Raw genomic sequence first — 14,838 nt, forward strand, 5'->3', positions numbered from 1 at the left:
GAAATAAAAAGCATCTGCCATGGATTGGCATGCAGTAGGAATGTTCCTTCCCTTGTAATCAGAAGATTGCAAAACTCAGGCCATGAGTGTATTCAAGTCAAATATACATACACTGAGATTCCACTGTCAATTACATCAGCAGTTCCATAGGCTGGACAACTTATTCACTTGTGGGATCAATTTTTCATACACATATAAGTTACAGTAAATGAATTCTTAGTGACGCTAACACTATGGCATTAAAAATAAATAGGCAAGGAAGTTCTTAAAAATATTGTTGCCTAAATTCTAAAACTGAATTTTCATAACAAGAATCCAAAGGTTCCCGAAAATATTGTTGCCTAAATTCTAAAACTGAATTTTTATAACGAGAATCCGAAGGTTCCCGATGCAGATTAGTGGGCTTCACCAGATGAGGTTGACATGCATTTCCATCAGAATGCCATTTGTCATACCAAGCCAGGTAATTTGGTGCTCGACCAAATTAGCACAAATCTTATCACCACATGAGGTTGAGTTTAGACTTCTGCCGGAACTGCTTCTTTGTCACACACCATGGACCAGGGAAGTTGCTTAACTGTATTAACACAAAGGTGAAAACATACCAGAAAGAGATGAAGCAGGCATCAAATAACTTGGAACGATCGTACTTGACGTTCACAACAGTTGTATTTAGACAGTTCGCCAGAAACCATACGTAATTGAGCTTTAAGCCAGCCAGGTACAGATCAATGTTTTCAATTTATTGGATGGTAAAATTGACACGACATGATGGATAGTAACAAAAGCAAATTTCAGTGCTCAAAGAATTAAAAGCAGCTTCAGGTAGCGAAGTAGCTTACATTGCTGACAAGCTTTGCTCCAAACCATGCAGTGTTCACACCATATGGAGGAGGAATGATTCTGATTCCATTAGATATGGATGACGGAAGAAGTCCATGCAATTCCTTCTCTAGCCTTTCTGAACCAAAATAATTTCAGGATCATATCCTCAACAATCAAATGTATCCCGTTCTATTACTTAATTGAGTATATGAGATAGAAATAGTTCCATTTCATCTTTCAGACCTTTGTTACAAAAGAATAGAGTTCATATACCTGCCAGTCCTGGTAAACATGCAGTCCCACCTGACAAGACTACAGTCTTGAACCAAGCATCATCACTTGTTAATTCTGCATCATGGCAGTGGTGCATGCAAAGTGCAACAGCCTGGTGCAAACCCATTGCACGCCTATACCAAGATGAATATGATAAAATTAAACATACAAGGCAAAAATAATTCAAAAGAAATAAGATCGCAGGAGCCCAGATAGCATAACTAAAGAGACAGCACAGCGGACGGCAAGGGCAAGCATTGGACACAGAGAAGTGGTTGAGACACCTTTCTCTAAGTGTGATCAACCACTGCAAATAGTTAATAACCAAAAAGAATTGATTCTAGATGTATCAAGAAAGTAATGCTATATAAATTAAAGGATGCATTACATTTATTTACTCTAAACTATCATCCGAGTTACAAGGTCCCTCCTAATATTTAGAATTGAGCAATCCGCCCCCTAACTTTAGACATAAAAGTAAATAAACCCCACATTTAAAACTACCATTGAGTTTAACATTTTAACAATGTGTGCAAGCCACATGACTGTGATCCACCGATGAGGCTGAGAACAATTGTATATTACAAGTTTATCCTTGGAATTACAATTTTGCCCCAGCCCACAGTCCCGCAACTACTCAACCTTATTGAGATTCCCCAACTCCCCCCTCTCCACCTTCTTCCCCTTCTTCCCCTTCTTCTCCGGCTAATCAAACCCATGGAATACCTACTGTTCTTCTCTCTCTTTATTTGCACAAACATTAGCAAGTAGCAATAATTCTATTGACATTTACTATTTAACTAACTTAAGATAGTTTCCATTATATTGAAGTCACCTCTACCTTTCCAACAAATGTGCTAAAATCTAAATAGCATACCGCCATGGCCTTGTCAGATCCGGCATCCTCTGCAAGCTTTGCACCTTTGCTTCACCATCATCCTCCTTCAAACCCACTCCAAGTGCAACCTTGCTCACCAATTGTTTGTCAAGTCCTTTACTGTTAAAAAGCCCAATTGTCTTCCCTGCCATAACCACAATTTGGCATCCACACCAACTTCACTGATTTTATAGCCATCAACCTCCAAATCCAAACCAATACTATTAATCTTTCCTCCTTCACCGTTGACAAAAAAATGAGTTAAAATTGGGGTTTGATATCAGATCAAACAAAAGATTTACACAAACAGGTACCCAAAAACCAAAACCCCCCGAAACTCAACTGTGGATCCAGAAGCATACTTCAAGAGCTTTAGGCAAGTGGGTATATTTTAGGTCCCCGTGGGTTTCAATGGTCAAAGAAGGATTAGCAAGTTAAGATAATGTACTTACACTCCTGCAATAAGTGGCTGGAATAAGATCTCTCCTGTTTGAAACCGCTCTTTCGAAAGGGTAAACCAATCCTCTCCCACAACTTCATATGATGCTTCTGTGTCTTTAGATACCTCAGCTTCATAATCAGCAGCAACATAACATAGCATCTGTATGTCCATTCAGACAGCAAAAAATCAGGCAAATTCAGTATGAAGTAGCATCGAATTAAAAAACCTAAAGAAAAAACCATATAATCCACAAGAAATCTTTAATACTTTGGTATTTTTGAAACCCTACCCTTTAAAACCTCCAAACAATGAGGGACTTTAAACACTCGACCTTTAAGACTTTCTATACTCGAGAACTTCCTAAATATAAAACCAAGAGATACTAAAAATTAGAAGCTACAATTTCATTGAAAAGAAAAAAGAAAGAGAGTGAATATTTAGTCCATAGACAGCTACAATTTCATTAAAAAAAAAAAAAAGCAAAGAAGAAAAGAAAAGATAAGAGACCAAATATTTAGTTCATAGACATTCTATTGTGAGGTAACTTGGCCTGCATTAGTAAGCGTCACATGATAATGGTAGGGCCTGTGGCAGAGTTGGTAGCAATGCAAATGGGTGATAGAAGTGGATATGACCATGTTAACTTGCTAAGATATTTTATCTGACTAGAAGAAACTTTAATTAATAGAATTTGTGACTCACAGGTACAAGTAAGAAACCAAGACTTCTAGGATCCGACCTCACCAAAAAGTTTTTCAAAAACCTAGTAATTAGGAATCCGAAGATTTGTCCTAGAACATGAAAAGGCAGACAAACACTGAGTTTTTGAAATCCATGCATCCAACTCAAGGAAAAGAAAAGAAAAAAAGAACAGAATCAATGAGTCACAATTTTTGCAAAGATGTTTTGGAAAGCATACAATCCACATACAAAATGGCCTGAACCAAAGCAATCTGTCTAAGCTTTCATGAAGAGAGAATAAAAATAAGATAACCATCCACAAAGCACTACAGAAATACCTCTTTGAGTGTGCGAACAGTGTACAGTGATGTGAAATTAATATTGTTCCGCTGCATCTGCTCCCTGAGGAACCCTGTAAGTTTTAGTGCTCCCAGTCCCACAACTTCCACACCCACCTTGCGCATCACTTTACCATGCAAAACTGTAAAACACAACCGAATATGTAACCTGAAGTCCAATTGACTTCAATGCTAAGAAACAATAACCAAAAGAAGGTGAAAAGCTAACAAAAAAGAGAAAACAAAAATGGAAGTAGAAAAAAGGATTAGGTAAAGGATAGTGCGCACTACACAAACACTAAAGATCACATATTCCAGGCAAAGAGCTACAAGCAATTTAAGAGGGTAACATTGACAAATTATATTAACATAACGGAGAATACAAGGGAATCTACGCTTGAATTGCCTATTGAAGCCCACCACTCCAGAATATTTCTATAAGATACTTCACAAATCACTCTCAATATCATGAAATCAATGAGATGAAAAATTAGGAAGGCTTACTTGGAACAACAGTTGTGGCTTGGAAACCAATGTTAACAACAATTCCTGAAGTTCGCTGTGCTGCATACAATGCTAATGTTGCCTACATTTATAGAAAAAAGATCATGGATAAGGCAACATAGAGATCACAAGAAGAATAGTTGAATCTCTAAGTCTAACAGATAGAAGTAATCCAGATCCAATTCAGAAGACTCAGAAAAATACATACATGAAGCATCCAAATTGTTATGTTAATTTGGAGTATTTGTATACGGTCACACTCATGCACCATGAAGACAAAAAAATTTGCATGAGTTGTGAATACAGACAACTGGTTTGCAAAAGCTCCCCCATTGTGGGAAATTCTACACAAAGACAATCTGGATAGCGAATCAAAGATCCAAACAACCAAAGCATTAGATTAGGCAGCTTAAAGTCTTTGAAAGAATGCTGTAGCAAATTACAAATAGAACTTTCCATGACGCCAATCCATCCTCAGAAATCAAATCGCATCTTAATTCTTAAGACAAGAAATGGTAGACTTGCAAATTGCAATGGGATGTTTCGAACCAATTTTTTATAATTAGAGTTTGTTGGGATATTTCTTATAGTTTTCTGAAAAGGATTTCAGAGGTGGCTCTTGAGAGAATGTTTGAACTTAATTCTTCATCTTTTCATTGTGGATTTCTAGCTGTGGTGCTTTGCCCATGGACATACACTTTCAAGTCAAACCCTGCAAATCTTAGTCTCTTGTATTCTTGTATTTTCTCTGTTTTATTTTCTAATTTTGTTTAATATGAGCGCAAATCTTTTTTTTTTTTTTGGCATAACTTGTTATTTACATTATGGTGTACATAAGCACCGTAAAAAAAAAAATCTCTTTTTTTCTTTGCCTTTTGCTTTATTTAATTCTGATTCAAGATGGAGGTCCTTTTGCTCTTTACCACTGCCCACAGCACCGCTTTTCTTTAGATTTAGTGTTTAGGTTACATTAGTCAAGGATGGTTTCTTTTTCTCCTTGCCAATCTTATGGAAAGCTACAATTCATTTTCTAAGACATTTGCAATGATATATGTATTTTTACAAAAATATTTCTATGACATGGATCCTCTTGCCCTCCAAATTACTTAAGCCCTTTTCAATTTGATTTAGCTTCCAGTTTTAAGAAAGGCCCTGCCTGAATTTATTTAAGAAAAAAAGACTTCAATAGAAAACCTACCTGATTGATGGCACAAACAGCAGGGACATTCATGTCAAACAGAACTGCATGGATGGTTTCTTTGAGCTGCCGCCTCGATGCTTTGGCAGATTCAGTATCTGGAATAATGAGAGAGGAAAAAAAAATTCATGTTATACATACTGAAATATATCATGTATTATCACTTTTAGTTGCTTCAGGGCTATGACATCAGAATCAAAAGGTTTGGTTTCAAGTTTTTAGCACAGATAATAAGTGCAAGCAATGCAGGACAGAGTCCTTGGGTAAGTTACTAGATAGTAGCTGACCGTCATAATGGCAGAGTGGTAAGGATACAACAACTGGCTGCATAGATGGTTTCACCTGCATCCTGTAAATAAGTACAGTCAACATCTTGAATGTATTACACACCAAGAAGTGGAAGAACTAACAGATTTGGGGCTTGTAAAATGTCACTATAACCAGTAAAAATATAGAAGCTCAAATTGCCATGGAAACAAGTTCCATATGTGCTTGTAAAAAGTTTGGCTGGAAAACCATGGGGCATATCGTATTCATAATTTAGTGGTGGAGATTATTATTGAATTGATAAGAGTGAGAATTGCACATCGGCACACTTATATCTTTATTGCAAATGTAGGTTTAGTAATACATAACTTAATTGACCTGATTTGGAAAGAAGGTTCCATACAAAATTCGCCTGACTAACATTTGGAGGAAAAAAGAAAGAAAAAAAAAAAAAGGAAAAGAAACAAGATTACACCTGCTATAAATAGTTGCATAAAAATGTTGAAGTCTAGAGTACATCGGAGACTCAATGTTACCAAATTCCTGCACATGCGGATATAGCAAAAGAAAACCAACTTAGTAAAACCCATAGTGAAGGAGAGTCAGAAACACATCCAACAAGCGTGTGAGATTTCCCAAAATTTGCAAAATTTGTTTCTGGAATCTTCTAAACTTTCAGTGCTTCAATCACAACTGAAACCTTACCACAAATGTTGCTGGTTGCCCCGACGGACAAGCATACCTGCTCCAACCAAACTTGCAATAACCAGAACCACCTGTTCATTAATATGTAAACAGAAAATGAGATATGCCTGTTCCTAAAGTTTCAGTGCTTCAATCGCGCGATTTTAATTTACTCCCTCGGATTTTAAATTCAACTTTTAACTCCAAGTTTTTCACGTTTTTCGCTTCATTCCTTCCGTCAAAAACTGCTTATGTGGCATTAACCCTTTTTTTTTACTTATGTAGCAATGTAGCATTAACCCTGTTAATGCTACATAAGCAGTTTTGCCACGTTACATGACACATGTTAAAATATATATATATATATATATATATATATATATATATATATATATATATATAGAGAGAGAGAGAGAGAGAGAGAGAGAGACACACACACACACACACACACACACTCTCTATTAAAAGAATACAAAATTTCGAAAAACAAAACAAAGGTGGTGACCGCACAAGCCACCGTGATTTGACGGTGGCCATGAATCCCCTCAATCGGGGGCGGCCGCATTAGCCACCCCCTCCTTGGGGGGTGACCGCAAAAGTTCCCATTGCTGGGGCAGCCGCCCCCCATTGCAGGGGTGAGCCTTCCCATCTGTTTTTTTTTTTTTCCTTTTTTTGGGATTTTGGTTTTTTTTTTTTTTTTTTTTTAATAAAATAAAGAAAAATTATTATTTTAACATGTGGCATGGCATAACTAATTGTGTGGCATTAACGGGATTGCCCTAATCAGTTTTGGACCGTTAATGCCACCTAATCGGTTTTGGACAGAAAGAGTAAAGTGAAAAATATGAAACATCTAAGGAGCTAGTTAAAAGTCGAATTTAACAACCGAGGGAGTAAATTGAAATCGCGTGAAAAGTCAAAGGAGTTTTAACCAAATTTCCTAAATTTTTAATGAGCACTAAAAGGATTAATAGCTTGACCTAATAAATGGCTGGTACCATTACAAATAATAAAAATGACTATTCTCTTAGACTGTAGAGCTCGATACAACCAACAAACAACATGTGGGTATACAAATCAACCATCCCCGCATAAAGGATAATGATTAACCAAAATGAAAAGTTTGCTTGAATTGGGCAGGGAAGCTGCCTCTGTTCTCAATTGTGATAAAGCATAAGGAAGGACGTTAGAGATGCTCACCATCAATAATAACAGAACCGGCAACTTGTACTCGTTCACTATATATGCGCATGAAGGATAATTCCAGCGTCTGACTGGAGGATGTTCTGCAATTTCAATTCATTTTAGCAAGAAAGGACACTGACATTTCCATGACAGAATGGTTGAACAGTGTATAGGCTTTTCCATTATCTGATATACCAAACATCACAGTTGATCTTGCTGTTCTTGAATTGCAATTTTTTCTCTCCACCCCCTGAACACTTAGCTATCATAAAGACCAAAATAACGTAAACAATTCAAAATCTTTGATCTTTTATATACAATTAGTTTGTAAAACCATGAGATGTCGCTGCTGACTCTACCAAGATTATAAGTTTTAATCATAAACTGCCCCGATTCAAACTTCTCTCAAAGATTGGCTAGAACCTAACCCACTTAATTGACTTTACCAAACCATCAAAACTCAAACTTATTGTTAGAATATATTTAGAATATGTTCAGAATATTTTCTATAAATCGACTTACACAAGGAAACACAAATCGACCTAGAAAATATAAATTAATAATATTATATTCAGAATGTATTCTTTAATATATTCTAAAGAATATATTCTAAGACTTATCAATCATCAAAGAAGAAGAAGGTTTCGGAACGAACAAATATGAGAGAAAAAGCAAACTAACAAATGAAAAGAGTCACATGTTTACATGTGTTAATAATTGGATCTTAGTATACCCACATGTTTTTCCAACAACATGATATCTATATAAAGCCGAATAATCCGAAACTCAAAGTGATTCAATTATATTTTCTCGGGAACCAAACAAAGCCAAAGCGAAATCGCAAACTCACAGAAAAGGATAAGTGGATTTCAAACTCGTCTCGGCGAAGAAAATGGAGTCCCAGGAGTCCTGTTGGTTCTGGAGGAAGAAAATCCAGAGGCGATTATCGGAGGCAAGCGAATACCAAGACTTGCACACCAGGCTCAGCTTCATAGCCTCCTTGGGCCCCAGCAGTCTCAGTATCTGGATCAGAATATCCGAAGGTATATGATCGAACGCCCCCAAGGACGAGGACGACGACGACGACGACGACGACGAATCGACTAGGCGACGATTCGACGAGTCCGAGTTGGCGCACGACCTGTTCAACACCGATCCCCATACTTTCCTCAGCAACAGCATCGCCGTAGTATTCAACGGTCTTGAGAGGAAACGTTACGGAGCAGCTCAGGTTATCCGTCGCTTTCCGTTTACTTTCGCCATTGAAAGCAAGCAGGCAAGTTGGACGCTTATATTTTCTGGGCTGAGAGACTATATGACAATATGCTGACGTAGTGGGGTTTAGGAGGCGACACGTGGATAATGCTGACGTCTGCCTGAATCGTTTTTCTGGGCACCGGAATGATTCTCTCTCTGTAAAGCCTATTCCTAGTATTCCATTACCTATAAATTTTTCTCAAATCCCTAAATATTGTTTTGAATTTAATTTTATTGATTCAGTATTTTTTACATTTATCATATCATAAATATTTGTACGTCAAAATTTTTAACAATTTAGTTTGTTTTTCTTTGGTACTCTCGAGTCTTCGTGGCTGCTCGGCCTCGTGATTCTCGTGGAGTGGCGAGTTAGGTTGGGGGAGTGGAATTTGGGGGTGCCTTCTGGCGCCACTCGTCAGTCGTCACCAACTTCATTCAACTGTTTTTTATCAGCAAGAAGGGTAGGAGGATAATTTAAATGAATTCTCAAATTTTTATATCTAAAATAGTTCATTAAATTTTTTTATTATTTTTACTAATGCTTTTTTAAATACATTTTTCGACTATTTATTTATTAATTTCTTATACTATTTAAATTTTTTCTTCTTATTTTTTTTTTAAAAAAAATTATTTCTTTATTTTTAACCCAAACATCAAAGAAAATGAGGGAGGTATAAATAATAAAGAACAAGAGTTGGAGAGATAAAAATATAAAATGCTAATGCATTGATGCAAATTACTTTTGGTTATAGGGTTGGGTTCAGCTATATATAGGGCTTAAACTGTCCTATATAATTAGAGGAGGAAATTGGTACCGGCCTAATGCCATAGCATAAGCTCTGGTGGAGATCCAAAGCCGCTTACCTGAAATTGAATTGGGGGAGATTGATCAAGTGGTATGGGACTCAAAAGGAGGAACCTTCTCTAATTCTGAGACAGGGGAAAAACTTAGGAATAAACACTAGACTGTTGCTTGGCATAGGCTTCTCTGGTTTCTGCAGCAATCCCTAAACACTCTTTTGTGCTTTGGCTTGCTTTTCATGGGGCTTTGGTTACAAGTGATAAGATGTGTGGTTGGGGCTACATGGGTGATTGCTTGTGTCTTTTTTGTCGTGCTTGTCAAGAAATAAGCCAAGACCATCTCCTCTCTTCCTATAGTTTCAGTGGATTTGGAAAACTATTATGCTAGATTGCTCATTACATAGCCCTCCTACTAATTGGGATGAGATTGCTTTGTGGAGTGCTGCAGAGATGCGGGGTAAAAGCTTAAAAGCTTGTATACGAAAACTTTCTCTTGGTGATACTGTTTATCATTTGTGGTTGTAGGTAAATTTCTTGCTGCATGGTAAAACTCCATTGACCAAAGAGAATATAGTATCTATAATCAGATGGGAAGTAAAAACTAAGATATTGGATAAGTTCACTATGAGATTCTCCTTGTAATGTCTGGGTTGTTATATTTCAGTTGAGAACTATTGGGTTTTTTTTCTGTTTGGTTGTAGCTGATTCTGTAGATTGATTGTTCTAGTTGGAACACTTGTATCTAGTTTGACTGGAGAGTTTGTACTGATGTGTTTGGTTTATAAAGATTTTAATTCATCCAAAATATATATATATATATATATATATATTACTTTTGGTTTAAGGAATTTGATGAACATATTTTTTAGGTTTTTTATTAGGCACTTTACATACAACTTTAAAATATGGAAACCATTGTGAGTGCTCTAAGGTCGTACAAGTAAATTGATGTGACCTTACCTATTTTTATCTGCAACTTTTATCCCCATAGAAAGTCTTCTAACATAATCTTTCATCAGTTTTGTTCGATTGGCCAAATGTTTACGACCTTGTTTGGAAGAGGATTTTTTTTTTTTTTTTTTTTTTTTTTTTTTTTTTTAAGTATAAATTCATATGCAAATTTAGGATTTAGTTATGTAGAAAAAAAAACTAAATTCACATTCGGTTCTAATTCCAAACACCCAAAACTTTCATAGTTAGACTAGCAGTTTAACATTTAAAATTGCAGATTTTTAAAAGCGCAGAATTTTGCTTGCGTTTTGAAAACGCTGATTTTTCAAAGTTTTCAACTATCAATTTTTCAAAAATGCACTCTCAAATCCAAAAGATACATTTTCTACGATTTAGTTAAAAATCACAATCTTACTTTGCGAAAATCATTATGCCAAACGCACTCTAAACACTTTTGTATGTTCTTTACAATTGTTTTTTTTCGCTTCATATATGTGTTAGTTTATTTTATGGAATGGGAGGTAAATACATGTATATATGTATATATATAGAGTTATACGTAGTAAATAAATTCCAAATGAAAGATAAGAGTATTTTTACATACATTATTAGTGTTTTTGACATGTATATGTTCTTTCCCCATGTATTCAGTACATTTACTATGTATACATTGGTGTGCCGTTTGCGGTACTTTTGTTTAAACAATGTATTTATGTTTAGTAGGTTGCTTATTATGTAAAAGCACAATGTAAGTATTTATTTAAATATATGTTTATTCAATGTAAAATCAAATTTTTGTTTGTTAGAGTAGTTAGTCGAGTACGAGTGGGTTTTCATCCAAATTTGTATTTGGACTAGCCAAAATAATGTTTGACTAGCTGGATATTATGAATGCCCACACGTGAAATGGATGCAGATGCTTGTAACAAGAAGAGGAATAATAACAATAATTAGATGAAAATCGACTAAGGTTCTGTTTGAGTTTGTGATTTTAAAACGTGCAATTCAAAAATAACGATTTAAAAATGTATTTTTTAAAAACATAGTTAAGAGTTTGTAAAATTGCATTTTAACCTTTGAAATCGCAATTTTTACAATTTTAAGTTAAAATCAAAATGTTGAGTACGCAAAATCGTAGTGGAAAGGCACTCTATGTAAACTTTTGGGACCTGCTAAAAGTTCGGTTAAAAACGTTCTACTCCCGGTTGTTTAACGCCTTTATTTTTTGCCCTCTGTGATTCATTTTGTATAGCAGATAGCATCTTGGTTTTGGCAAAAGATGAAGATGATACTTCCATCTAAAAATTGACAAAAAAAATAACAAAGGTGGCTCATGGCCCAAAACCACCTCCAAGGAGAAAATGGGGATGACCAAAACACTCCCAAAAGCCCACGGGGGTGGTTAGGCCACCCCCACAAGGCCAAAGAGTGCTAAAAATAAATAAATAGAAGGTTTAGGGAGTTTGGCCCTTGGGTGTGGCCAAACCACCCTCACAAGGTCAAAGGGTCCAAAAAAAAAAAAGGTTAGTGGGTTTGACCCTTTGGAGTGACTAAACTCACTTTAAGCCAAATGGCCACCCCCAAGGCCAAATGGAGGTGGTTTCGGCCACACCCATTTTCTCTTTGGGAATAGCCGAACCACCCCCTTTGAGTCATGGGGGTGGATCCTTCAATTATTGTTGTTATTATTTTTTAAAAAAAATAAATTGTAATGCTTCTTTTTTAAAAGTTTTATTATTTTTAGTTTTTAATTTTTTTAATGCATAGGATATGTGTCGCTTAAACTTTCGTCAATCTTTAGATAGAAGTACCATCTTTATCTTTTGTCAAAATAAAGATACCATTTGCTATATGAAATGACTCATTGCGAACAAAAAAAAATAAAAAATAAAGTCGTTAAGCCTCGTTGGACAAAGCGTATATAACCTTTAAAAATTACCGGATTAAATACCTATTTGTCTCATTGTGCTTTACGACCTTTATTTTTTGCCCCCTCAGTTTTACTTTTTACCAAATTTGGTAACTGTAGTATATGAAAAGATGGAAATGGTACCTCCGTCCAATTTCCTGTTCAAAACTAACGTCCAGCCACCTCATTCTACAGGTGTCGACGTACATGCACGACACATGTCCATGTGGCACACCTCAGCGCTAACGTTTGCTACCATTTTTTATTATTATTTTAATGATTTCTTATATATATATTAAAAAAAAATATCTGGGGTGGCTGCCACCCCCATTTTGGCCAATGAGGTGGCTTTTTAAAACTATTTTTGATACTTATTCAAACCACAGGGGGTACATCATGAAATTTATAAAACCACAAGGGTATATATTGGAAAAAAAAATTGTGTTTAAGTAACAAATATTTGATCATTTTTTGGGTTATATCAATTGGACATGCATATAATTTTGTGTTTTCAATTGTTACACATGACTGATTGTGTTTTTTTTTGTTTTTTTTTTTTTATTTTTTATGAAGGGTTCAATTCTGATACTTATTCAAACCACAGAGAGCACATCATGAAATTTATAAAATCATAGGGGTATATATTGGAAAAAAATTGTGTTTAAGTAACAAACATTTGGTTATTTTTTGGGTTATATCAATTGGACACGCATATAATTTTGTGTTTCTAATTGTTACACATGACTAATTGTGTTTTTTTTTTTTTATGAAGGGTTCAATTCTAATACTGATTCAAACCACAGAGAGCACATCATGAAATTTATAAAATCATAGGGGTATATATTGGAAAAAAATTTGTGTTTAAGTAACAAACATTTGGTCATCTTTTGGGTTATATCAATTGGCCACACATATAATTTTGTGTTCCCAATTGTTACGCATGACTGATTGTGTTTTGTTTTGTTTTTTATTTTTTATTTTTTTATTTTTATGAAGGGTTCAATTCTTGTCAACATGTTATTTTGATACATGACATGCATACATGTTACTTTTGGTTCAAAACAGGCATACCAAATATACCAAATATTATTTGTGTATAAAATATCATTTGTGATATAATTACAAAACTAAAGTGCAATTTCTGGTACTTATTAAAATCACATGGGGCACACCATGAAATGTATAAAACCACATGGGTATATATTGGAAGAAAAAAATTGTGATTTTTAATTTTAAGGTTTTTTCTTTTTAAAAAAATAAAATAAAATTATAGGAACCACTCCTTTCGGCCGCATGGGGTTTTATGGGTCAAAATGCTGTATTGGCCTCACCATAATTAAAAGACAAAAAAAAATTAATTAATTAATTTTTATTTTTCCTTTTGCTTTGTTGTCACGAACTGCCACGTCAATTTTTTTAAAAACTCTTAAAAATTGGGGCACCAGTACTCTTTCTCTTTCTCAAAGGGCAGATGAAGAAAATGTCTCCCCAACTCCCCCCCTATTAAGCGGGGGAAAAAAATTCATCAAATTAGGACGGCTGTGCTTGTGTGTGAGAGACTCCGAGACTCCTAGACAGTCTTGAGCTCCGAAACCCAGAAGTGACAAGAGTAGAAGCTTCTTCCATCATCAGCAGTTTAGTCAAAACAAAAGCTTTAGATGTCAGGGACGACACATTTAGCCTCATAAAACAACTGCACTATCCGTGGGTTTAACTTATCTTTCGACTCCGAAACATACAACTTGAGGCTACCAGAATCCTGTCATGTCCGGATCAGACGAATCATGACCTATAAATTATGCACTTCAAAGTAACTCATCAGTTCCTGTTAACCTAGCAAATTTATTTTTTTTCTTTTTAGTTTCAAAACAAAAAAACATTACCAAGAAAGAATAATGCTAGAAGGACAATTTTTGTCCTCGCAAATGTCATTTGCATTTTAATATTACTATTAGATTTAAGAGAATCATTATTAAATTTTGATTTAATATTAATATATTTTTTTTAAAAAAAAAAAACTATACACAGTCAAGGCCAGGCGATGGGTTTTTACTTTTCTATTTTATTTTATAAATAATAATATTTTGAAAATTTTGATATTCTCTGCTAGGATTGAAAAAGGATTAGTGTTATTGCAAATTTTTAAAATGGTGTGTACAATTACAAAATAATAAAACATTGAGGAATAAATAAAATTTTTCCCAATTATTAATTAGGGGCTTAGATAGCGGCCTAATCCACATAATGGTTGAGCCGTTTCAGACCATTATCATTGGCCCATTTGGCCTGGGGTGGCTCGACCATCTCCAGACCCCAATCCCAATGGTCAAAACTTAATTTATTTATTATTATTATTTTTTTTTTCTTTCCCCCCCCACCCTATCCTTCTCGCGATCCAATAACCCCAAAAAAATCATTTTAATTTTCGACATAAAATGTTATGGGCCTGCTAGAGTGGATAGCTGGAAGTAGCTTTGGACAGCATCAGCCCATGATGACAGGAAGGATCCGAGTGACAGAAGGGTTCAGCCCAGAGGATGGAAGAATTCTGGTAGCAGAAGAGATCTTCTCCGAGCTTCTAGAATAAGTCCACCTCACCTATGTTAATTTACTGCTTTATCCCTGTAACGGTGCGCCTAGGAGCAT

At 35.3% G+C, this 14,838-nt stretch overlaps 1 protein-coding gene across 3 annotated transcripts; it reads right to left on the bottom strand.

Moving 5' to 3' along the window:
* Positions 1-66: 66 nt before the first annotated feature.
* LOC133875032 (actin-related protein 8) lies at positions 67-8,758 on the bottom strand. 3 transcript variants are annotated; one of them, XM_062313015.1, is made up of 12 exons: positions 8,125-8,727; positions 7,290-7,375; positions 6,111-6,181; positions 5,881-5,948; positions 5,426-5,487; positions 5,139-5,236; positions 3,941-4,022; positions 3,437-3,579; positions 2,428-2,576; positions 1,099-1,232; positions 843-961; positions 67-577 (listed from the first exon to the last, which is right to left on the bottom strand). In XM_062313015.1, the coding sequence occupies exons 1-12, from the start codon at positions 8,454-8,456 to the stop codon at positions 500-502; spliced, it is 1,422 nt and encodes a 473-aa protein (XP_062168999.1). In that variant the 5' UTR covers positions 8,457-8,727; the 3' UTR covers positions 67-499. The 3 variants fall into 3 exon arrangements, 1 of the variants encoding a protein (XP_062168999.1); XR_009901428.1 differs by having other exon boundaries at positions 560-577; positions 843-957; positions 8,125-8,738; XR_009901429.1 differs by lacking the exons at positions 67-577; positions 843-961 and adding an exon at positions 1,976-2,212 and having other exon boundaries at positions 1,097-1,232; positions 8,125-8,758.
* Positions 8,759-14,838: the final 6,080 nt, after the last annotated feature.

The sequence above is a fragment of the Alnus glutinosa genome, chromosome 8, assembly GCF_958979055.1.
Source record: "Alnus glutinosa chromosome 8, dhAlnGlut1.1, whole genome shotgun sequence".
Classification (NCBI taxonomy): Eukaryota; Viridiplantae; Streptophyta; class Magnoliopsida; order Fagales; family Betulaceae; genus Alnus; species Alnus glutinosa.

Coding starts and splice junctions, on each gene's coding strand:
- LOC133875032 (XM_062313015.1), bottom strand. CDS start 8,456: ATGCTGTTGCTGAGGAAAGTATGGGGATCGGTGTTGAACAGGTCGTGC. Junction 5,237..5,425: donor ACCACTCTGCCATTATGACG/GTCAGCTACTAT, acceptor TCATTATTCCAG/ATACTGAATCTGCCAAAGCA. Junction 2,577..3,436: donor CTGTTCGCACACTCAAAGAG/GTATTTCTGTAG, acceptor ATGGACATACAG/ATGCTATGTTATGTTGCTGC.